At 24.7% G+C, this 18,427-nt stretch overlaps 1 protein-coding gene across 3 annotated transcripts; it reads right to left on the bottom strand.

The window, feature by feature from the left end:
* Window positions 1-27: 27 nt before the first annotated feature.
* On the bottom strand, window positions 28-12,536 carry LOC100570556 (neuropeptide CCHamide-1). 3 transcript variants are annotated; one of them, XM_029487557.1, is made up of 6 exons: window positions 12,187-12,536; window positions 6,724-6,774; window positions 869-901; window positions 554-740; window positions 375-483; window positions 28-261 (listed from the first exon to the last, which is right to left on the bottom strand). In XM_029487557.1, exons 1-6 carry the CDS (start codon window positions 12,263-12,265, stop codon window positions 253-255), a joined length of 468 nt encoding a protein of 155 aa, XP_029343417.1. In that variant the 5' UTR covers window positions 12,266-12,536; the 3' UTR covers window positions 28-252. The 3 variants fall into 3 exon arrangements, with proteins under 3 accessions (XP_029343417.1, XP_003243346.1, XP_008181304.1); XM_003243298.4 differs by lacking the exon at window positions 6,724-6,774 and having other exon boundaries at window positions 869-904; window positions 12,187-12,531; XM_008183082.3 differs by lacking the exon at window positions 6,724-6,774 and having other exon boundaries at window positions 12,187-12,529.
* Between the last annotated feature and the right edge of the window lie 5,891 nt (window positions 12,537-18,427).

The raw sequence follows: 18,427 nt of genomic DNA, 5'->3' as shown, positions 1-18,427 counted from the left end.
ATAAATATATAATTCTTATTCAGTACAAAGAAACAAACACTTTTTAAAATGTTATCAGAAAATATAAATAATGTTTGCATTAACGGTGTTCGTAGGTTGTGTATTTAAATTAAAATATGTGACCAAAATTTTAATATCTTATTATTTTGACATTTACAAGGTATTGTTGTTACATATTTGAAATATTAATTTTTCCGGTTTCTCCAAGTATGAACTATTAACGTTGTAGAATAAATTGTGGTACTTCTTCGCCTATATTTTCTGTGAAAAAGATACATAGATTAATTTTTCAATAGTTAAAAATTAAATTTGTTTTTTCAATCATATTATTATAATTTATAACTCAATAGCGTGTACAAATGAAGAGCTATTACCATAATTTTATATTCAATCCTGGGATCTAAGACTTGATCTTCATAGTACGACCCACCGCTAGGTAAGTTATTGCTCGGCTCAAGGCTCCAGGTGTCAACGGTGTCATCGCTACGACAAAATATAAGATGGATAATTATTTATAAATTTTGTAATTCAAGAATAATTCCAATTTTATTACTTATTTGTTTTCACCGAATTTATTTTCGAATAATGTTTAAAAATATTGTAATAGTTTGGAATATCTTCTTGCGATTGGTCTGCGTTTGGATTTATGAATGAGTCTCTGTGTCCCGATTTCTTAAAAACAGCCATCCGATATCTTATCAAACTGTCTAGGTCGTTTGGGACGTTGCGCTTGCCGTGAGCTGTGTGAAATACAAATACGTCATATTAATTTATATCAATCACATTTAGATTGTCAGAGTCATTTTACTGTAATATTAATTTTTTTATAAATTTAATTTCATGATTAATATTGTATGTTATAATTTACCTCCCCAACACGAATGACCATAATTTAAGCATGCTGCTGCAACAAAAAAAACATTTAATAATACATTATATAGGTATAACGCGCCGTTGCAGGGATCAAATTTAACAGTCAATTTTTATTTCATACAAAATCCTTTTGACTTTTATTTTTTTTTAAATAAAAAATATCTGTTTTTGTTTAATTTTTACTTTCTAAACTTTTTTGTGCCAAATGTGTTAAAAAATGTTTAAACATATTTTTTTTCAAGTTATAAAAAATGTTTGATCCCTGGCATTGTATTATATACACACACCATCAATTATTCAATTAATAATTTCAATGGTTAGTAAATTTCGTAATTATTTAAATTCTATAACGTGATCAATATTAAAATATATACATTTTACAAAATAAAACATACTTTATATTTAACAATAAAATACTAATTCTTAATAGTCAAAACACGTTTTTGTTATTAAGCACCATATTATTAATCATAAATATTATGTTAATTGTTGGCAATAACTACTAATAAGTTATAACATACCACTCGATAAAATAAGATTTAGGATTAGAGAAATCGAATTAGTTGGGATTATGGGGCACAGGTCTTATAAAACTTGAAAGCAACGATTTTTGGCCAAAAACGGATTTTGGCTTATATTTCTTTATCATTTCTTGCAGTTACTTGTTTTCAATATATTTCAAATGTTTATGTAAAAAATAAACATTTTAAACCACAGTGTCAATGTGTATTTAATTTCAAATAGATATTATTCGTAAATAATATTAACCAACATTTGTAATAGTAAGATTGATGCTTGATTTGCTTTATGCTTTGATGCTTACTAGTTACTACAAAGTCAAATGGGACATGGAACATTGCATTTTTCGGTATAGGTACATCGTAACATTGCATTAAATCAGTGGTTCCCAAATTTGTTTTCCTCACGATATATTATTATTACCTAGTAACTAGGTAATTAGGTCCCATAGTTAATAAAAGTTGAGGCGCAGTTTTGAGAAATATTTTGTACATTTCAATAAGAAGTATTTTTAAGTCCGGGAAAAACAAACGTCGAAAACCGAACGAACATTCAAAATTCAAATACTCAGAACAAAATATAAATATTAAAATACAAATTTGTAATTTTCACTAAAAATACTATTTATTAATACGTATTTTATTTGTTTTTAATATTATTTATTGTTATTTTTGTGGGCATTGGCCATGTAGCAAAAATTTTAAATTTTTATGGAACACCTTTTAAGTATTCGGAAACTCTGAATTAGATACATATTAAATAGAACATAATACAGACGTTTCCTGAATGCAAACACTTAAATAAAAAGTTTGTTGTTCTACAAGATGATTAGGTTACAAGAGACCATATAAAACATTTATATTGAGTAATTTAAAAAAAAATGTACATTGTTTTTATGTATGAATTTTACAGTTTCAAATGACTTTCAAACAAGACGCAATATTATACTATTTTTACCGTGAAATTAAAATTGAAAACCAATTTCAGTTTTTTTTATCAAACTCAAACTAACCGAAATTTGTTAATATATTTTCAAACCACCCATCACTCTGAAAATGTGGACAGGGATGCTTTGAGATGAATGCAAAAAAAGTATTTTCTAGATTTATTTCCAAAGAAAATAAAAGGTTGTTTTTTTATGAAATATTGAATAGTCAGGTTGAAACATATTGTACATTGACAAGTTGAGCAAATAGTGAAATTAAAGGAGATATTTTTTAGATTCTGAATGGAGCGTGGAATGTATTGGTTTTACAATGATTTTTTTTTCACATTTTTTTGGTGTGTCTGTCATCAGGTTTAAGAGCAGACAATTTGCTTCAATCTTCAACATTGGAGGTGATTAGTTCATGGTATCAAATATGATGTAGTTGGTTCTTTGTGGGAGGGGGAGGGGGGTCTAAAGTAGAAAAATATCTTTTGAATCTGTTTTGTTTTTCTTTTATTGTAAAGTATAAGGAAGTATCGATGGGGACCTGAAACTTTCACAAAATATTCATATTAGAATTTTTTTGACATGATATATTTTAAAAATATTTTGAGCTATTTAAAGACATTTGAAACTTTTTTCGATTTAGGTTGTAAATTGTAATCCTCCGATGTTTTTGGCAATAATCAGTTTAGCCTATCGAATTAAGAAAATACTAATTATAATTTAAATATAATGTAACATGAACTATCCTTAGAAATAGATAATACCAATCCACCTTCTCCTTCATCCAGATTCTTTTTTTTTATGCAATGATTGAATTCAGATTCATCTTCATTACAGTGACCCACTCATTGATTAAGGTACATTAGATTAAATTACTATTTAGCATACTTACTCATTTCCCCCAATTATTTTTTTTTCACGTTTTGTTATATCACATATCTCAACCACTGTGGTATGTTTTCAGCGATCCAATTTTTACATTACCTATAGTTAAAATATAATGGTATACTACTATACTGTGTAAATGGTTCTATACCTATTTTATAGTATAAAATGCTGTAATTAATTTATCAAAACAACTAAGTGGTGCACAAAATAAATCAATACAAAATCACAATCATAATATTAACATTAATTGCTGCAATTCACTGTACTTTGATGAATTTATAATGTTGATAATTACATAGTTACTATCCAACAAAAACCGAGTGCATTTCCTTGTTAAAAAACTATTAATTTATAATATATTTTAACATCAAAATACCTTCTTAACTATTTTAGTATTTCCCAAAAAACTATTATTTTATTTTTGTAGAAAATGTTTTATGATGTTACGTACTATTTGTATTTTTTGGTGAATGACATTAAAAAGGTTTTATAGTAGGAAAAACTAGCAAGTTCTAAGAGATAAATCGTTAAATTGTTTTTTGTAATAATCTTATTTTATTGTTATTCTTAATAATAAATACAATATAATAAAGAATACTGTAATTTTGAAGTGTTATGGGTATCTATAATATTTTCTTATTTAAAATTTTAACCATATTTTTTTTAAAAATACAATCCTTTAAACTCTTGAGGTAAGTTTCTGTAATAGGTACCTAACCAAAATTCTGAAAATGACTGTTCATATTATGATATTCATATCATATAATCTAATGTATTTTTAAAATTTAATAGAACCATGTAAAATAAAAACATACTTCTTAAATTTAATTTATGTATATTCAGTAACTATAATATCCAAAAACTAAAAATTGTAATTCAAAATTTTTGTACAGAATCAAACAAATGTTTTAGAAATAATATATTATTTTTGAAACACATTTTCATTAATAATAATAATAAATACCAATGTACCTATATTGTCCATAAACAAACATTTAATCTTATTTATGAAATTGTAGTTTAGATACACAATTTATCATTTTTCTTGTATATAAAAGCTACAAAATAACAATATCTACAATATCTTCTATAGTTTTGGGCGATCTCGTATCAGAAATTCTTATTTGTTTGGTTATGTGTAGAACTACCCACGTTTCTATTATATTATGGATAGAATACACATTAGAAAATTTCCGATGTACTTGTCTAAACGTTTGGATTATCACTCAAACATTCGACTTTACGTTATTTAACTATCTACCACAACATAAAACTGGAGGTGTACCACAAGTGTGTGTTTTTTTCCAAATAATTCGCTGTATCACGTTTAACAAATACCAGCTATATACCTACCGATATTGAAGGTGGTAATACAATTATTCTATTACAAGGTATTTTAGAAATCATTTTAATTAATTTAATTTTGTTATGTCTGATTATTAATATTATAACTATTAAATAAATAATTAAATGTTGAAAACAGCATATTATATTTTTGCGTGGATTTCACCATTCATTATTTACATGTTGATGTGAACAATAACCTTTTTTTTTTTTGTAAAACGAGTTAGTCAGGCCTACTCGCCACTCGGGGTAGACATGATATTTATAAAATGTAAAAATTAAATAAGATTTAAGTACAACAAAATTAGTTTGACACAAAACATATTTTTGCGCTCCCTTGTTCAAAATATCATAATTTCACGATAATCTTCGAAATCATGTATCATAATAATATACAAGGTGTTCAAACAATTTGGAAACGATTTAATTACTGTTTGTATGTTTTTATGTCTACATAAAATAGCAATACAGATTACACTGCAAAACATTTATTAGGTAATAAAATATTTTATCACCTTAATTAGTTAATAATTTTTTATGTCATATTATTATCGTTTATCAGTCCTAATTATTAGTCGAATGATCGCTTCCAAGCTTTTTGAGCACTCTGTAGGTTGGAGTGTTTTTTGTTGTTGATAAAATCTAACAAATCATATAAAACTAGATTACAGTTAGTAATTTTAAACCTGTTGTTCTTCTTTAGTATCTTATCCAGGGACGATTGTTAATAATTGACTTCTAACCATGGCCATGAATCATGATTAATATCGTTTACGGAAGAATATAAGAGTAAATACTTTAAATCAAGAAAATTAATAGGTAATTGACAACTAAATACCTAAAGCATAATATTGTCAACATGAGAAAATAATATAACTTAATGAAAATAACCGTTTTATTACCATGGGATATGGCATGCATTGATAACGTTTTTAAAATCTTTTTTTTTAGATCTAACGATTCTAACACCACTTTAATAAAATTAACTTTTGTACAATTTTACTTATCAAATTCAAATACCCTTCTGCGTATTGAAAGAGATAAATCACATAAGTAAATGTGAAGGCTTAACGTAATCCAATATAACTAATGACATGTTTTTAATTAGATGTCTATATTTGTTTTTATGAATAGAAAAAATATGAAAAAAATAACCTTTTAAATTGAACTGCACTGACCTACAAATGTTTAACTGTATAAAGAGTAAAAGACAACAACAATTTAACTTGTATTTATATTTTGTTACATTCGTTTGATCGCAATCAATGTAATATTTAAATTAACTAAATTTATTTATCTTTTAATCAAGGCGCATTCGAAATTTATTATATATAGGATTTTACATAAAAAATTGTACCACTTCGACATACAATATATTATTTTAAAGTATAAAAAAAAATTTGCCTTATATTTTCTATAATATACAGTGGGATTTTATTAGAAAAGCAAATTAAAATAAGAATTTAATTTAACCCTTTTTCTGCTCAAATACCAGTGTTATAAAAATAATGAACATCTTTCTTTCTTAAATGTTTGTTGGAGAGACTGAGCATTATATTAGTGAAACACTGTAGCGTTGTTTTAATAATGTCATAATGATAATAATTTAAATAATAATAATACACATACACAATGTTAATAAATATTATTTTAAATAAAGAATTTCAAGAAAAAAATACAAAGTAAAAATTAATTAGGTATGGTAAATAAGTAATGGATTTTTGGTATAAACGTATGACTTAACGCATAAATATAATTAAAAATATATTAATATTAATTAAAAATAAATAGGTACGTGTAATTAATAATTATTTAATATATTTATGTATATAAAAAAATAAGAATTAAATATAACTTTTTATAATTCATGTAACAAAGAACCAATACATAATATATAATGTAATAGGTTAAATAGTTAGTACATAGTAACTTATATTCGTGTATTTAATAAATAAAAAGGTGATAATAATATTATGTTAAGTATAGTGTCGATCAACAAGAGATGCGTGAAATATAGTGATATTAGAACATATTTTAATTTTGTTTAGCGATTTAGTTAATAATTGTAAAATATTGTTTCTACGGTGCAGCAGTGATGGGAATTGTTTTAGAAAACGTGTGAATATTATAAAACCGCATGATAAATGTTGCGTTCTTTTTCTTACCTCCATTATAAAAATCGAAATCTTCAGCATTCATTAGCTGGTTCTGATGACCTGTAGGTACACCAAAATTTTAGTTTTTTTTGAACTTTTAGTTTTATAACTTTTTTTTTTAAATTTAGGTATATAATTTTTTAATATTTATGTAGGTACACTTTGTATAGGAAAATAAATTTTGGCTATTTTAGGTGTTACCTTTATCACGGGAAATTAAAAATAAACACATATTTATTCAATACTAACAAAATAATGAACATGGAATGATTTTTAATGCTTTTCATTTAAACAAAGTAGGGTTTATACATTGATATATATTCTAGAATCGCGAACGTTTATCAACATAAAAATATGTTTAAAAAACGATATTCCTACACTTACATGATACAAAAAATAAATATCAAATGGAAATGTGTTGTTGCTAAAATTATTAAATACCTATATAATAAAATATAAATTGTTGTTTCTCTATGAACAAACTTAGGCGGTTTTTAAATGTTCAGTCTGAAAGTTTATTAAAATTTAATGCTGTAATCTATTTTGCCACAGTGGGACTCGTATGTTTTAATTATGGTTGTCGACAAAGTCCCTTAAGACTATGCAGTATACGCTTATAATTTATCGTTATTATTAGTAGTTTTTTTTTATTTATAACATAAAAATTATAGTAAAGAAATTAGAATATAATATTTAATAATATATTGATTATTAATAATAATGTAATAAATTAATTTAAAAAATATATAGTACATAATCTGAATATGACATTATTTTTATAATCAAAAAGATTTTAGGGTAGCTGAATAGTCTCCAATTCTTATAAGTAAAAAATAAAGACATACCTACGAATAGATTTCTATGAAAAAGAGGGATGTTTACAATAGAAGAGTAAGATTGGAAGCCGTATGATTGACTATTGACCTCTTGTTTATGCAGAATAGTGAGTTAAAGGAAATTCAGTATATAAGAATGATTGGAAAGAAGTTTGTAATTATGGAAGATATTCATAGGCTTTTGCTCATTTTTATTGACAAATAAATAACTAGTGTATACCAAAATATATTTGATGGCCTAAAGTTTTAGACCCTATATGATTCTGTATTGCAAAATTATTTTGAAAATTTAAACGGTGTTAAAATATAAAAAAAATATTATATTGGCCATATTTTAGGATTTCTTGAATTTTAACTGGCTCTAAATCTCACGAAATTGAAGTAAAAGTATTTGCATTTAAAGGTTAGGGGTTAGGTTAGGTTAAGTACGTAGTATGTAAATTATTTGAAATCAAATAATAGCTTGGACAGTCGGATTTATCGATAAAAAAGTAAAAATTGTTGAACGGGTTGCCTAATATTTGCAAAGAAAAAAAATCCATTTAAATTGATTTGCTTTAGCGAAATATTATATTTTTAGATACACGACTGAAATAACTCTGCCAATGCAAATATAGCAATCTAATATTAATGTGCTCAAGTGAATTTCGAATTTTCATAATTAAATTATATAGCATCCAAAATATTTTGGATGAATATACGGTTAGGTTAGGACGATAATTAACAATTTAATTTTTTTATAGGAAAGTCAATGTGTGGTCGATATCTATTTTCATTTTATATAAAATGTTTTTTTTCGTTAGTTTATTATGAACATTTGAAATATAGAGATTGTATGTTTCATGTTGGTACTGTATGGCTGATAAAAAATGACTTTTGATGAAATGAATGATTTATTTATCTATACCTTATGACAACGGTCTTCATTAGTTTCAGACGTGGACTATTGAAAGTCTAGAAACTTATGAATAGTTTTGTATCTATCAGTGATATTTGAGAATAAATCGTGTTAAGTTAACAAACTAAATTATATTATTATATAATACCTATGTAGGCCGCTTATTATTGACATTACCAATCTCGAATTTGATCAAGTATTATATGCTATTAGCTATTTATATATGATATAATACATATTTATACAATTATACCACAATGTTATTTTGATAAATTCGGAAAATTGTATAGAACTATAATAATACCCAGTGGAATAAATGTAATAAAAAAATATGTTCATATTATTATGTTTTATAATATAGAAGTTAGTGTTATTGTGACTAAACGACAATTATTATTAATTGGATTTTACTAGCTCTTTATAGCTCTTTTATATTTTACATAATATATTTATTAATATTGGGCTGATCAGACAATAATGGATAACCAGTTAGTATATATACACATATACACATATGACAAGATATAGGTACACGACTTAATGAACAGCTAAGAGACACAGGTATACGACTAAATGAACAGCTATGTTTCATAGCTTGTTGAGTAAATTGACGGTAACGTTGACGACAGAGATAGGGTCGAGGTTCCTGATTCGGCCAATATTATGATTCTATTAAATGAGTAAACAGCTGCGGAACATCGCAAAAGTTAAAATTAAATATTTTTGTATCGTTATACAAAATAAATTAATTGATAGAAAGTTTAAGCTTTTAGTCTAAAATACTGGTTTATTTATTGTCTATAATAGTAACAACAACTATTGGATGAATTTAAGGGATGGATTAGCCAGGCAGCCTTAGATCTAGCTATTCTGGTTTACGTAAATATTATGATGAATTACCAATATTCATTTAAATCTATAAAAATTAATTTGTTAAATTTAATAACATATCAATAATTATATTGCATACTGAAGAATAAGTCATATACCCACTTTGTTTTTTATGTAACACCAACGATATATGTATAGGTAATCTATCTAATTATACTTTGGTTCAACCATTTTAATTGCGAACAACTATTGTATGTCAAAACTTTCAAACTCATTGTAAACTGTACTATTTAGTATTTGGCCTTTTAAATTGCAACTGTTTTAGAATAGCCATACAGAATTTTGACGAACGTATTAACTCGGTATTCATGGAATGTTTGGGATTATACAGGGATTTGAACTTTGAAGCAAAAAAATCTGTTACGTAACGCTTAAATGGTTAAAATATTCGTATTCATTTTGAAAATAAAATAGTTTAAACTTATAACTTTTACCATTTTGTGAAACAAATTATTCACCACAATATAGAGTAAAAATGTCTGATTTGGGCTTATCCCGAATTCCCAAAGAGTGTAGTCATTGTTTGTAATTTTTATAATAATTAATATTTAGAAATAACACATCATTTTATAGAACTCTCCATTTTTTATTTATTTACATTTATAATATTATTTATTTATTTATTTATTTAAGCATACAATACGGGCGTGAGCCCAATTTACATTTAATATTAATACAAATAATTACATTAGTGGGATATAACAGTGAAATTTAATGATACATAAATACTTGATTAAGCCTGTGAGATAGAAAAGGTGGGGTCTGAATTGGCAATACATACAGCGCCGAAGTGGTTCATTTAAACCATAATTAGTGGAGGAGGTAGGTAAATTAAAAGTGGTGTGTTGACGAGTGAAGCGAGGAGGGACATATTTTAAAGGAATAAGAGAGAGAAGGTGTGGTGGTGAGTCAATCTGCTCATTTAATAATTTGGATAGAAATGTAAGGTTAGAGCACAATATACAATATACAATGTATTTAATCACGGTGTAATTTACGATGGCAAAATCAATTAGGTATTTAACACTAATTAAATCCCTTGGTCGGTACCTACATATACAAATAATTGGGTATTGTTTTTTATTTAATTAAATCAATTGTAAATGAAATAATAAGTTGAAAAACAGGAATTTTTTTATCGTTCTTGTGAAGAAACCATTTTTTTGTGAATATTTTCAATAATTATTAGTTATTATATTATTACCGATATTCAGTAATAACAATTAATTACAACTTAGGTATGTGACGAGAAATGTATTTTATATTGCACAACAATTTAGTTTTCACAAGAAAATATTATAAACATTTTTGACGCTGTTTATTACGTTTATCCTAATCTGTAGTATTGTCTAAATCATTATTTATAAAATAAAAATGAAAAAATGAAAAACTACAAAAACATTAATTTTTAATATATTATGTTATTATAAATATTTAGTATTAAAATATTAGCTACCTAGTTATTTGATGTTGTACACAGTATTCTAGATTATATTATTATTTTCTGAAAAATGTAATCGATGTTTTTTTTTGATTAATTTTTTTTATAAGTTTCTGACATATTAATGGATTTTTGTTAATCAATCATACTATTATATTTTACAGTACATAAATCAAACATTTAGGCAGGTGTTTAAATATCTAAACTCATGTACCTAATGGTTATAATGTACTTATTATTTGTCTACGATGGAGAAATGTCTGGCAGTCATTTAATAAGAAGGATATTTTTTGTGTTAGTTGTTATTTTTCCAAATTGAACAAGTAGACATGAAGTAAATTATGTACATTAATTGTCAAAAAATAAAACTTAAACAAAAGTAAATGTTAGCTTAAACTTTACCCAGTATGTAATAATAATTAATAATGTTTAGTATGAATTATTTTAGTTGTATAACATAGTGTGCTTAAAAGTTAAACATATATTGTCTAATTTAAGTCAGTGTATAATTATACATAATATTCAAATTGTTTTATTTTCGTAGATATTGATTAAAATCGTATTATGAATATTAAATAAATATTGTTTAATATAAATATAGGTACTATATGTATATAATATGTATGTACCAATTAGTAATTTTTTATTATGATGAACTTAGCTGTATGTAATATGTATCAGTGTAAGAAATTTCATGAATGTATAATTTTAGTGATTAAGTAATGAAAAAAAAAAATTGTTTTTATTGTTTTATAAAATATCATATTTATTTGTAATATACTTTCCGATTTTTGTCAGGTATAACATAATATTTGAAATGCGTTTCTACAGATTTTTGGTCTTCTTTAAATAATTACAATTTTTAAAAACAAGAAATATCATACAATTATATTTATTAAAATAAGAATTATATAATATACATTTGTTTTAATTTTAGTTAAATTTTATAACTAATAACGTTGACATTTAGAAGGTATATTTATCTGATTAAATATAGGCACATACCTAATAATAACAATAACATTTAAGGTCTATGGTTCGTGGTAGAATTATAAATTCTATTTATTATTTAATTTATAAATATTTTTAAATGTGTGCAAGCTAGTTTGTCGTATAAGACCCGTTATTTCATAATACTGCTACAAATACTTTAATACTTCAAGTTACAAATGTATATAAAGGAGTTATGTTAGTAGTTAAATTTAAGAAAATAAATTATTATATTGTAATTATTATTGTTGTTTAATAATCTAACGCTATAATATTAAATTTATTTATAGTATGAATAATATGTATGAACTATCTTTAAACATTAATATTTTTTTAATTTAATGATGACTTTTCGCTTCTTGTTATATGAAAAAAATAATTCACCTATTCAATAATTATTAAATAAACACGATTACCTCCTTGTTTGCAATCAGACTTTTCCACAGCCCAAATGATCAACACAAAGATATATATTTGAACGAAAAACTTATGCATTTTGTGTTTTTCGGTTTCGGTGTATTTTCCTCACCTGTTGCTCATACACGCTCTGGGAGGTAAGTTTACCTACGGCTGCCACACGTTAACTGAGGCAGTTAAAAGAGTTCACCCTGCATTTGTATCCCATTTTATACCGAAAAGGTGCACGGATGGTTAGGTGCCTATACATAAAAACATACTCCTACGCAAGATTGACTATATTATGACGTCCGTGTTTGATATTTTCAGTAATTTTCAATCAAGATTTTATTCAGTGATTTAAAATATTATAATTGTTTGTTTTCAGAATAATATGATAATACTTTTTTTTACAAGTAACCTAACCACGTTAGTTAACACAATTTATTATTATAAATTAGTTATATTGTTAAATATTAAAACTATCTATTGGAATTGATATATGAAACATAATTAATATTATAATATTAAATTTTAAATACGAGTTCATTTTATATTGATTGAATATTTTAAAACGAGAAATTTAAAATTGTAAAAGAAAATATAATATAAACTAATTCTTAAAGTTGTTTTGTTCTATATTATGTATTAAAAAAAATATTATTTTCATCATAATTTAAAATTGTTATAGTTTACGGTCAAAAATTTAACACATTATTGTAAAATGTTAAGGAAAAGTAAATAACACGTAAACATTTACTAGGTACCTACTTAACGTTAATTTCAAAAGTAGGATAATTCTATATAAGAATAATAAAATAATATTATTTAGGTACCCGCTTCATTCTAGCTGACGATTTAATGTATATTTTAAGACAAAATATGTCTTAATCCTATATAAATATTAAATACATTATTCAGGGAAATTCACCAAGCATACTCATCCTCATTTTTTCTTTAGTAATGATAGTGCCTATTCAAATTCTGAAGAATGGAATATTGGAATGTTTCAATATACTTAAATAATAAATACCATATTTTAAAATTATTTAAGATTTTTTTGGCTACCCACTTAAGAAGTATTTTATGACTATACAAACTTCTGATTTTCAAATTAGAACCTCCTTTTATACTTTAAATTATTTAAGAGATAATTTTTTTGAAAACTTTGATGTATATAAATGAAAATTCGACCTAGTAGTTTTGCAGTTATTAAATTGTTTATACTAAGAATAATAGTCCTAAGAAATGGTCTTAAAAAAATATAAAATAGACATAATAATAATGATGATGATGGGAGGCCTATTCACTCTTTGTATTTTTATGTCATTGTTTATTATTATTTTATCAATAATCTTACTGTTATACTGTTTAGCTCTGTATCAAATGGCTTAATAAAGAATTTCATTAAGCAAAAAAAAAATACGCAATAGATATTGGATATTCTTGTATTATTACTATATTTTTAATTAAAACGTCTTTCATGTTCACTTGAAGGTATTTTGTCGGCTCGAAGTACAATTTGGCATTCATCACTCGGCATATTGTCTAATGATGTTTTGAAAAGTTTTATTAATGCAGTTTTATTTTTTATTTTCACTATTTTTATAAATTATGAATGTTAATTCATATTAATTTATAACATTTTCTAATAACCATAGTCTCCTTTCAAACCCGTTACCATAGACCCATTATTCTCAGTACACAATGTTAAAAAACTTAAAATATACTAGTTCATATTTTTATTTTGATAAATCAAAGTTTTCAGAAAAATTATCCGTTAAATATTTTACAGTAGAAAAGGGGGTTCTTATTTGAAAAACAGAATTTGTATTTCTAGAGGACACTCTTTAAGTAAGTTATAGAACAATAAAATCTAAAAATTTTTTAAATATGATATTTAGGTAATTTTAACTTCAAAAATCAGATTTTTAATAACTGCATAATTGTAGAAAAAACGCGTGAACATAGTTGATGAATTATTTTATCTTCTATTCATTATATTTAATTATGCTATTGTACATTAAAATTTGACATAAAAACAGAAATTATTATTATTCACGACTTATTTGTCAATTATTCAAAAGCATTTTTTTTCATTTGCAATTTAAATATTTGCTACATTTAAAATTTTTTTTTTATTATTGAACATTATACTTTCGGCAGCAAGGACCATTAGTTTTATAAATTAATACATTATATTTTTGTTTTGGGTAACAATTTGGTTAGGTACAATATTTTATTTTTTTTTTTATTGATAAAACTGCCTCGGTGACTTATAGGCCATTGGCTAAATTATTTATTATTTTACATTGTTGTTACATTAAGGGGTAGATAATTACAATAGGTAAAAGCTTATAACTATAATAATATATAGATAGATAAAAAAAAAAACAAAGAGAGACATATAGACTTAATAATAAAACATAATAGGTGTTCGTATTATACATATTTAATAAACATTAGGTACTAAATTTGATTAAAGAGTTCTGTGTCACTTATTTTAAAGTTATATCACATTTAAAGTGATCATAGGCCATATTATATTATGTAAGTTTTATTTTTTCCGTAGTGACTTAATAATTTGTCAGACATTTCAATAATTATTAATAAACACTTAAACTATTATAATAGGTATTTAAAATGTTTTTGTATATAAGCAACTTAATACAATTATTTTATTCAGTAGAGGTGCATCCAAAAATGTATTTTTACTATTGTGATAAATATTTAAAAGATTTAATACGGAAAATCTTTTATTTCTTCCTGTATTTTTATTAAAAATGATTGATAAATTATTTACAATTGCAATATCATCCGTTTAAGAAAATAACATATTATTTAAGGTTGGGATCAAGATATCAATGTTTTATATTAAATAATAGTTTACAGTGTCATATTTAATTTAATTAATCATTACGATTTATTCTTATTACACTTTACGAACTTTTAATATTTTATAGTTTACTTTCCATAAACATTTGTAAGATATTTTAGTCTGCAGAGTTAACATATCGAAAAAAGATTTCAAATTTACAGTTTACAAAATAAAATGAAATTAAGCTATAGTTATAATGTTTACATATTATAATGTGTATATATTTAAGTTTCATACACTTATAGGTACTCTATAGGCTATAAATATAACTGCAGTAGCGTGGTGTAGGTATGTTTATGTAGTATTGAATTTTACACGTACGCTCCACATAAGCATATATTATACAATATACTTTTATAAGAATACATTTGAAACACAATCAAATAAAATGGCTTTATTATATTTAATAAAATATAATAAATTGATTGGGTGGAAATTTTTTTGTGGATCACGGTTTGAGGTACGAAATAACATTTTTTTTGTTATAAAAATGTTTAGATTATGGTCACCAAATCGAATTAATTTTTGTATTAGTTTTTTTTTTTGTTCATTAAAAACTTATACAGAATACGGGAATACAACATATTGGGAGATTACTCTGCAGTAATATGCCACCCGACAGATAAAAATAGTATGTCTCCCAGTAGTTGTAGTTGGACAGGTCCGTTATAGACGTATCTGGGAATTATATGGAATCGTGTGGGATCATATAACTAGTCGATTAATTACAGGATTTTGATGATGGGTTGATTTTGAATAAAATGAAAAGCGATAGTAGAATGTGGTTAATTGTTGAGTGAGCGTTGGAAACAAGTCATTGTGGAGATCAGTTGCTGATCTAGGATTTTTTTTAAAGTTGACGCTATTTTGTTAACAATGCTCTAAGGTACTTACTATGAACAACTTCGGGGTAAAAACAAATTTAACCTGTTCGGCAGTAATACACCAGTATCCGTGTACTGATCTGTACAGTCTACAATTAGTACCCATTTTAGTTATACGTGATAGGTGATATCTAAGTAATTTATAATTAAAAAAGTAGTTCAATATGTGAAACGGCGGGTGCTTCTAAATCCGCTACTGGTGGAGATAATTATTTTATTCTGGATGAACTAGGAAGTAGAAATGTTATGACGAATGCAAATTGACTGAAGTGATTGAGTTTTTCTTAAGAAAATGACACAACAGCAGGTCTGATATGGTATCTTTGAAAATTAAGATTTTTTAGCTTGGATGGAGCAAGTGCAGAGTCTGGAGCTGACTAAGTACTTAATTTAATTTAAATTTTTTGTTAGGTGTTCGGCTAAAGAATCTATCGAACGTCGAATTCTATAGTATTTGATTGTTAGGAAAGAGGTATTAAGTTATTATTATTAAAGAAATATTTAAGTTTAAAAAGAGCTGATCTTCTCTTTAAAATTAATGTTAAACAGTTGCGAATTAGATCTAATGTAGGTACCTAATTTTATAGTTTAACAATAATTCTAAAAATGTTTTATTTATATATTTTACTAGTCTAACTATTATAAATAATTGTTAACCAATTCAATAGACGTTGAGCGTTAAAAAAAAATAATCATAAATTTCATATCTGGATTCTTTTCTTGACCGACAATTTTTGTTAACACGCAATACAATTTTAAAAGTGAAACAGAAATTGAGAAATAAAACGAACCAATAGGGGTACATTACACTTAAACATGAACGCGTAGATAAACATTGGCTGTAATAATCAAAATAATACAGTTCGACAAACAATATATAAAGTTTTTTGGAACTCAATATTATTATGTTGTTATGAAATAAAAACTAAACAAAAACAACAACCATAAAAAAGTAAACGTAGACATAATGCGGAAATTGGATGTTCAGTGGGTATACTCTTTTCGCTTTGCCCACCTGCATGGCGATAGCCAGTGCATTAAATTATGTTATAAGAACATAATATTTTGATATTGATGTTAATGGAAATCTTGTAAAAAAAAAAACTCCGTTTTAAAACCAAGTTCCATACTAATAAAAGGCTTAAGATTTTGTTAAAATGTATCATTCATTTTCATGTTGGTACAACATAGTATAATAAGTTCGAATAACTAACTTGTGGAATACTTGTGATCCCGATAACCATTTTTATATGATTCAAAATTAAAACAGACAAATAAAATGTTTATCAAATATAATAATTTGTTTTTAAAAAACGAGTGATGTATAAAAGCTAAAATTTCGAAGTTTCAATACACTGCAGCCTGCTTAAATAGGTGTAATAATAGTTTTCTTATTTCATGTATGAACAAAAATATAGCGACTAGGTACTTAAAAGTCGTATGTATGATTGGTATAATTGTCAAAGCCATTATAGTTATTTGATAGGTAGGTCAGTTTTAACTTTTTGAAACCCTTTATCATATAGGATTTTAATAAGTCAAGAGTAATAACATTAAAAAAAAGTATTAATACTCATAATTTATAACATAATGATATATTTTTATTACCTCTCTATTATTTGCACACGATTTTATTGTTATTTTTACTATCATTAATTTTTTTCATGGTCTCATTTTATTTTATTAACTAATTTTTCTATACTTTTTTCTTCTACTGTCATTCAATTTTTTAAAAATAACTAAGTATTTAAAATAAAAATGTATACATTTATATAAAATATATTAATTTTATAATTTATAACATAATTTATATTATTTAAATAGATGTTTTGTATCATGAAAGTATCTAACTGAAAGTTTCTAGTAATTATTAGGAATGTTTTTTCCATAAAACTATCCAATAATCTTCAATATAAAAATAATTCATCATGTCAAATACTGTAAATATATAAGCCACCTGCGACTTTCATAAGCATTTGAAAATATTGTCAATGTTGTTTTCTCGTATTGATAAGATTGACGTCAGAATCTAGGCATATATACAAATATTCTGTCACAGTGTCGACATAGATGATTTATTATATTTTCTTTATTATTATTATAAATCAAAATAGTAGGAAAATTATTTGATTTTCAAATATCAAAAATCATAATGATTTTTTCATAAATTTGTAAATATGATTCTCGTATAAATATAAACACTAATAATAAAGATTTTCCGCAATAAAGATATTATTTATTTTATTTAGGTACCTATACTATATTTAGTTGTATAAGTAAATACTTAAAAGATTTCCGTAAAACAATGGATATGGCTATTTAAAGTCACTAGGATTTGTTTTGATGTTGGAATTGTTTGGCATTAAATAATAAATTTCGCGGAAGAAAATATTCCAATAAAAAAAAAACCGAGTATAATATAGATAAGTATATATTATGATATATTATATAAAATTATGCTAACAAAAACAAAACTTGGTATAGTAAAATAGAAATAGA

The sequence above is a fragment of the Acyrthosiphon pisum genome, chromosome A1 (assembly GCF_005508785.2).
Source record: "Acyrthosiphon pisum isolate AL4f chromosome A1, pea_aphid_22Mar2018_4r6ur, whole genome shotgun sequence".
Classification (NCBI taxonomy): Eukaryota; Metazoa; Arthropoda; class Insecta; order Hemiptera; family Aphididae; genus Acyrthosiphon; species Acyrthosiphon pisum.
This window is presented reverse-complemented; position numbering and strand designations above follow the sequence as displayed.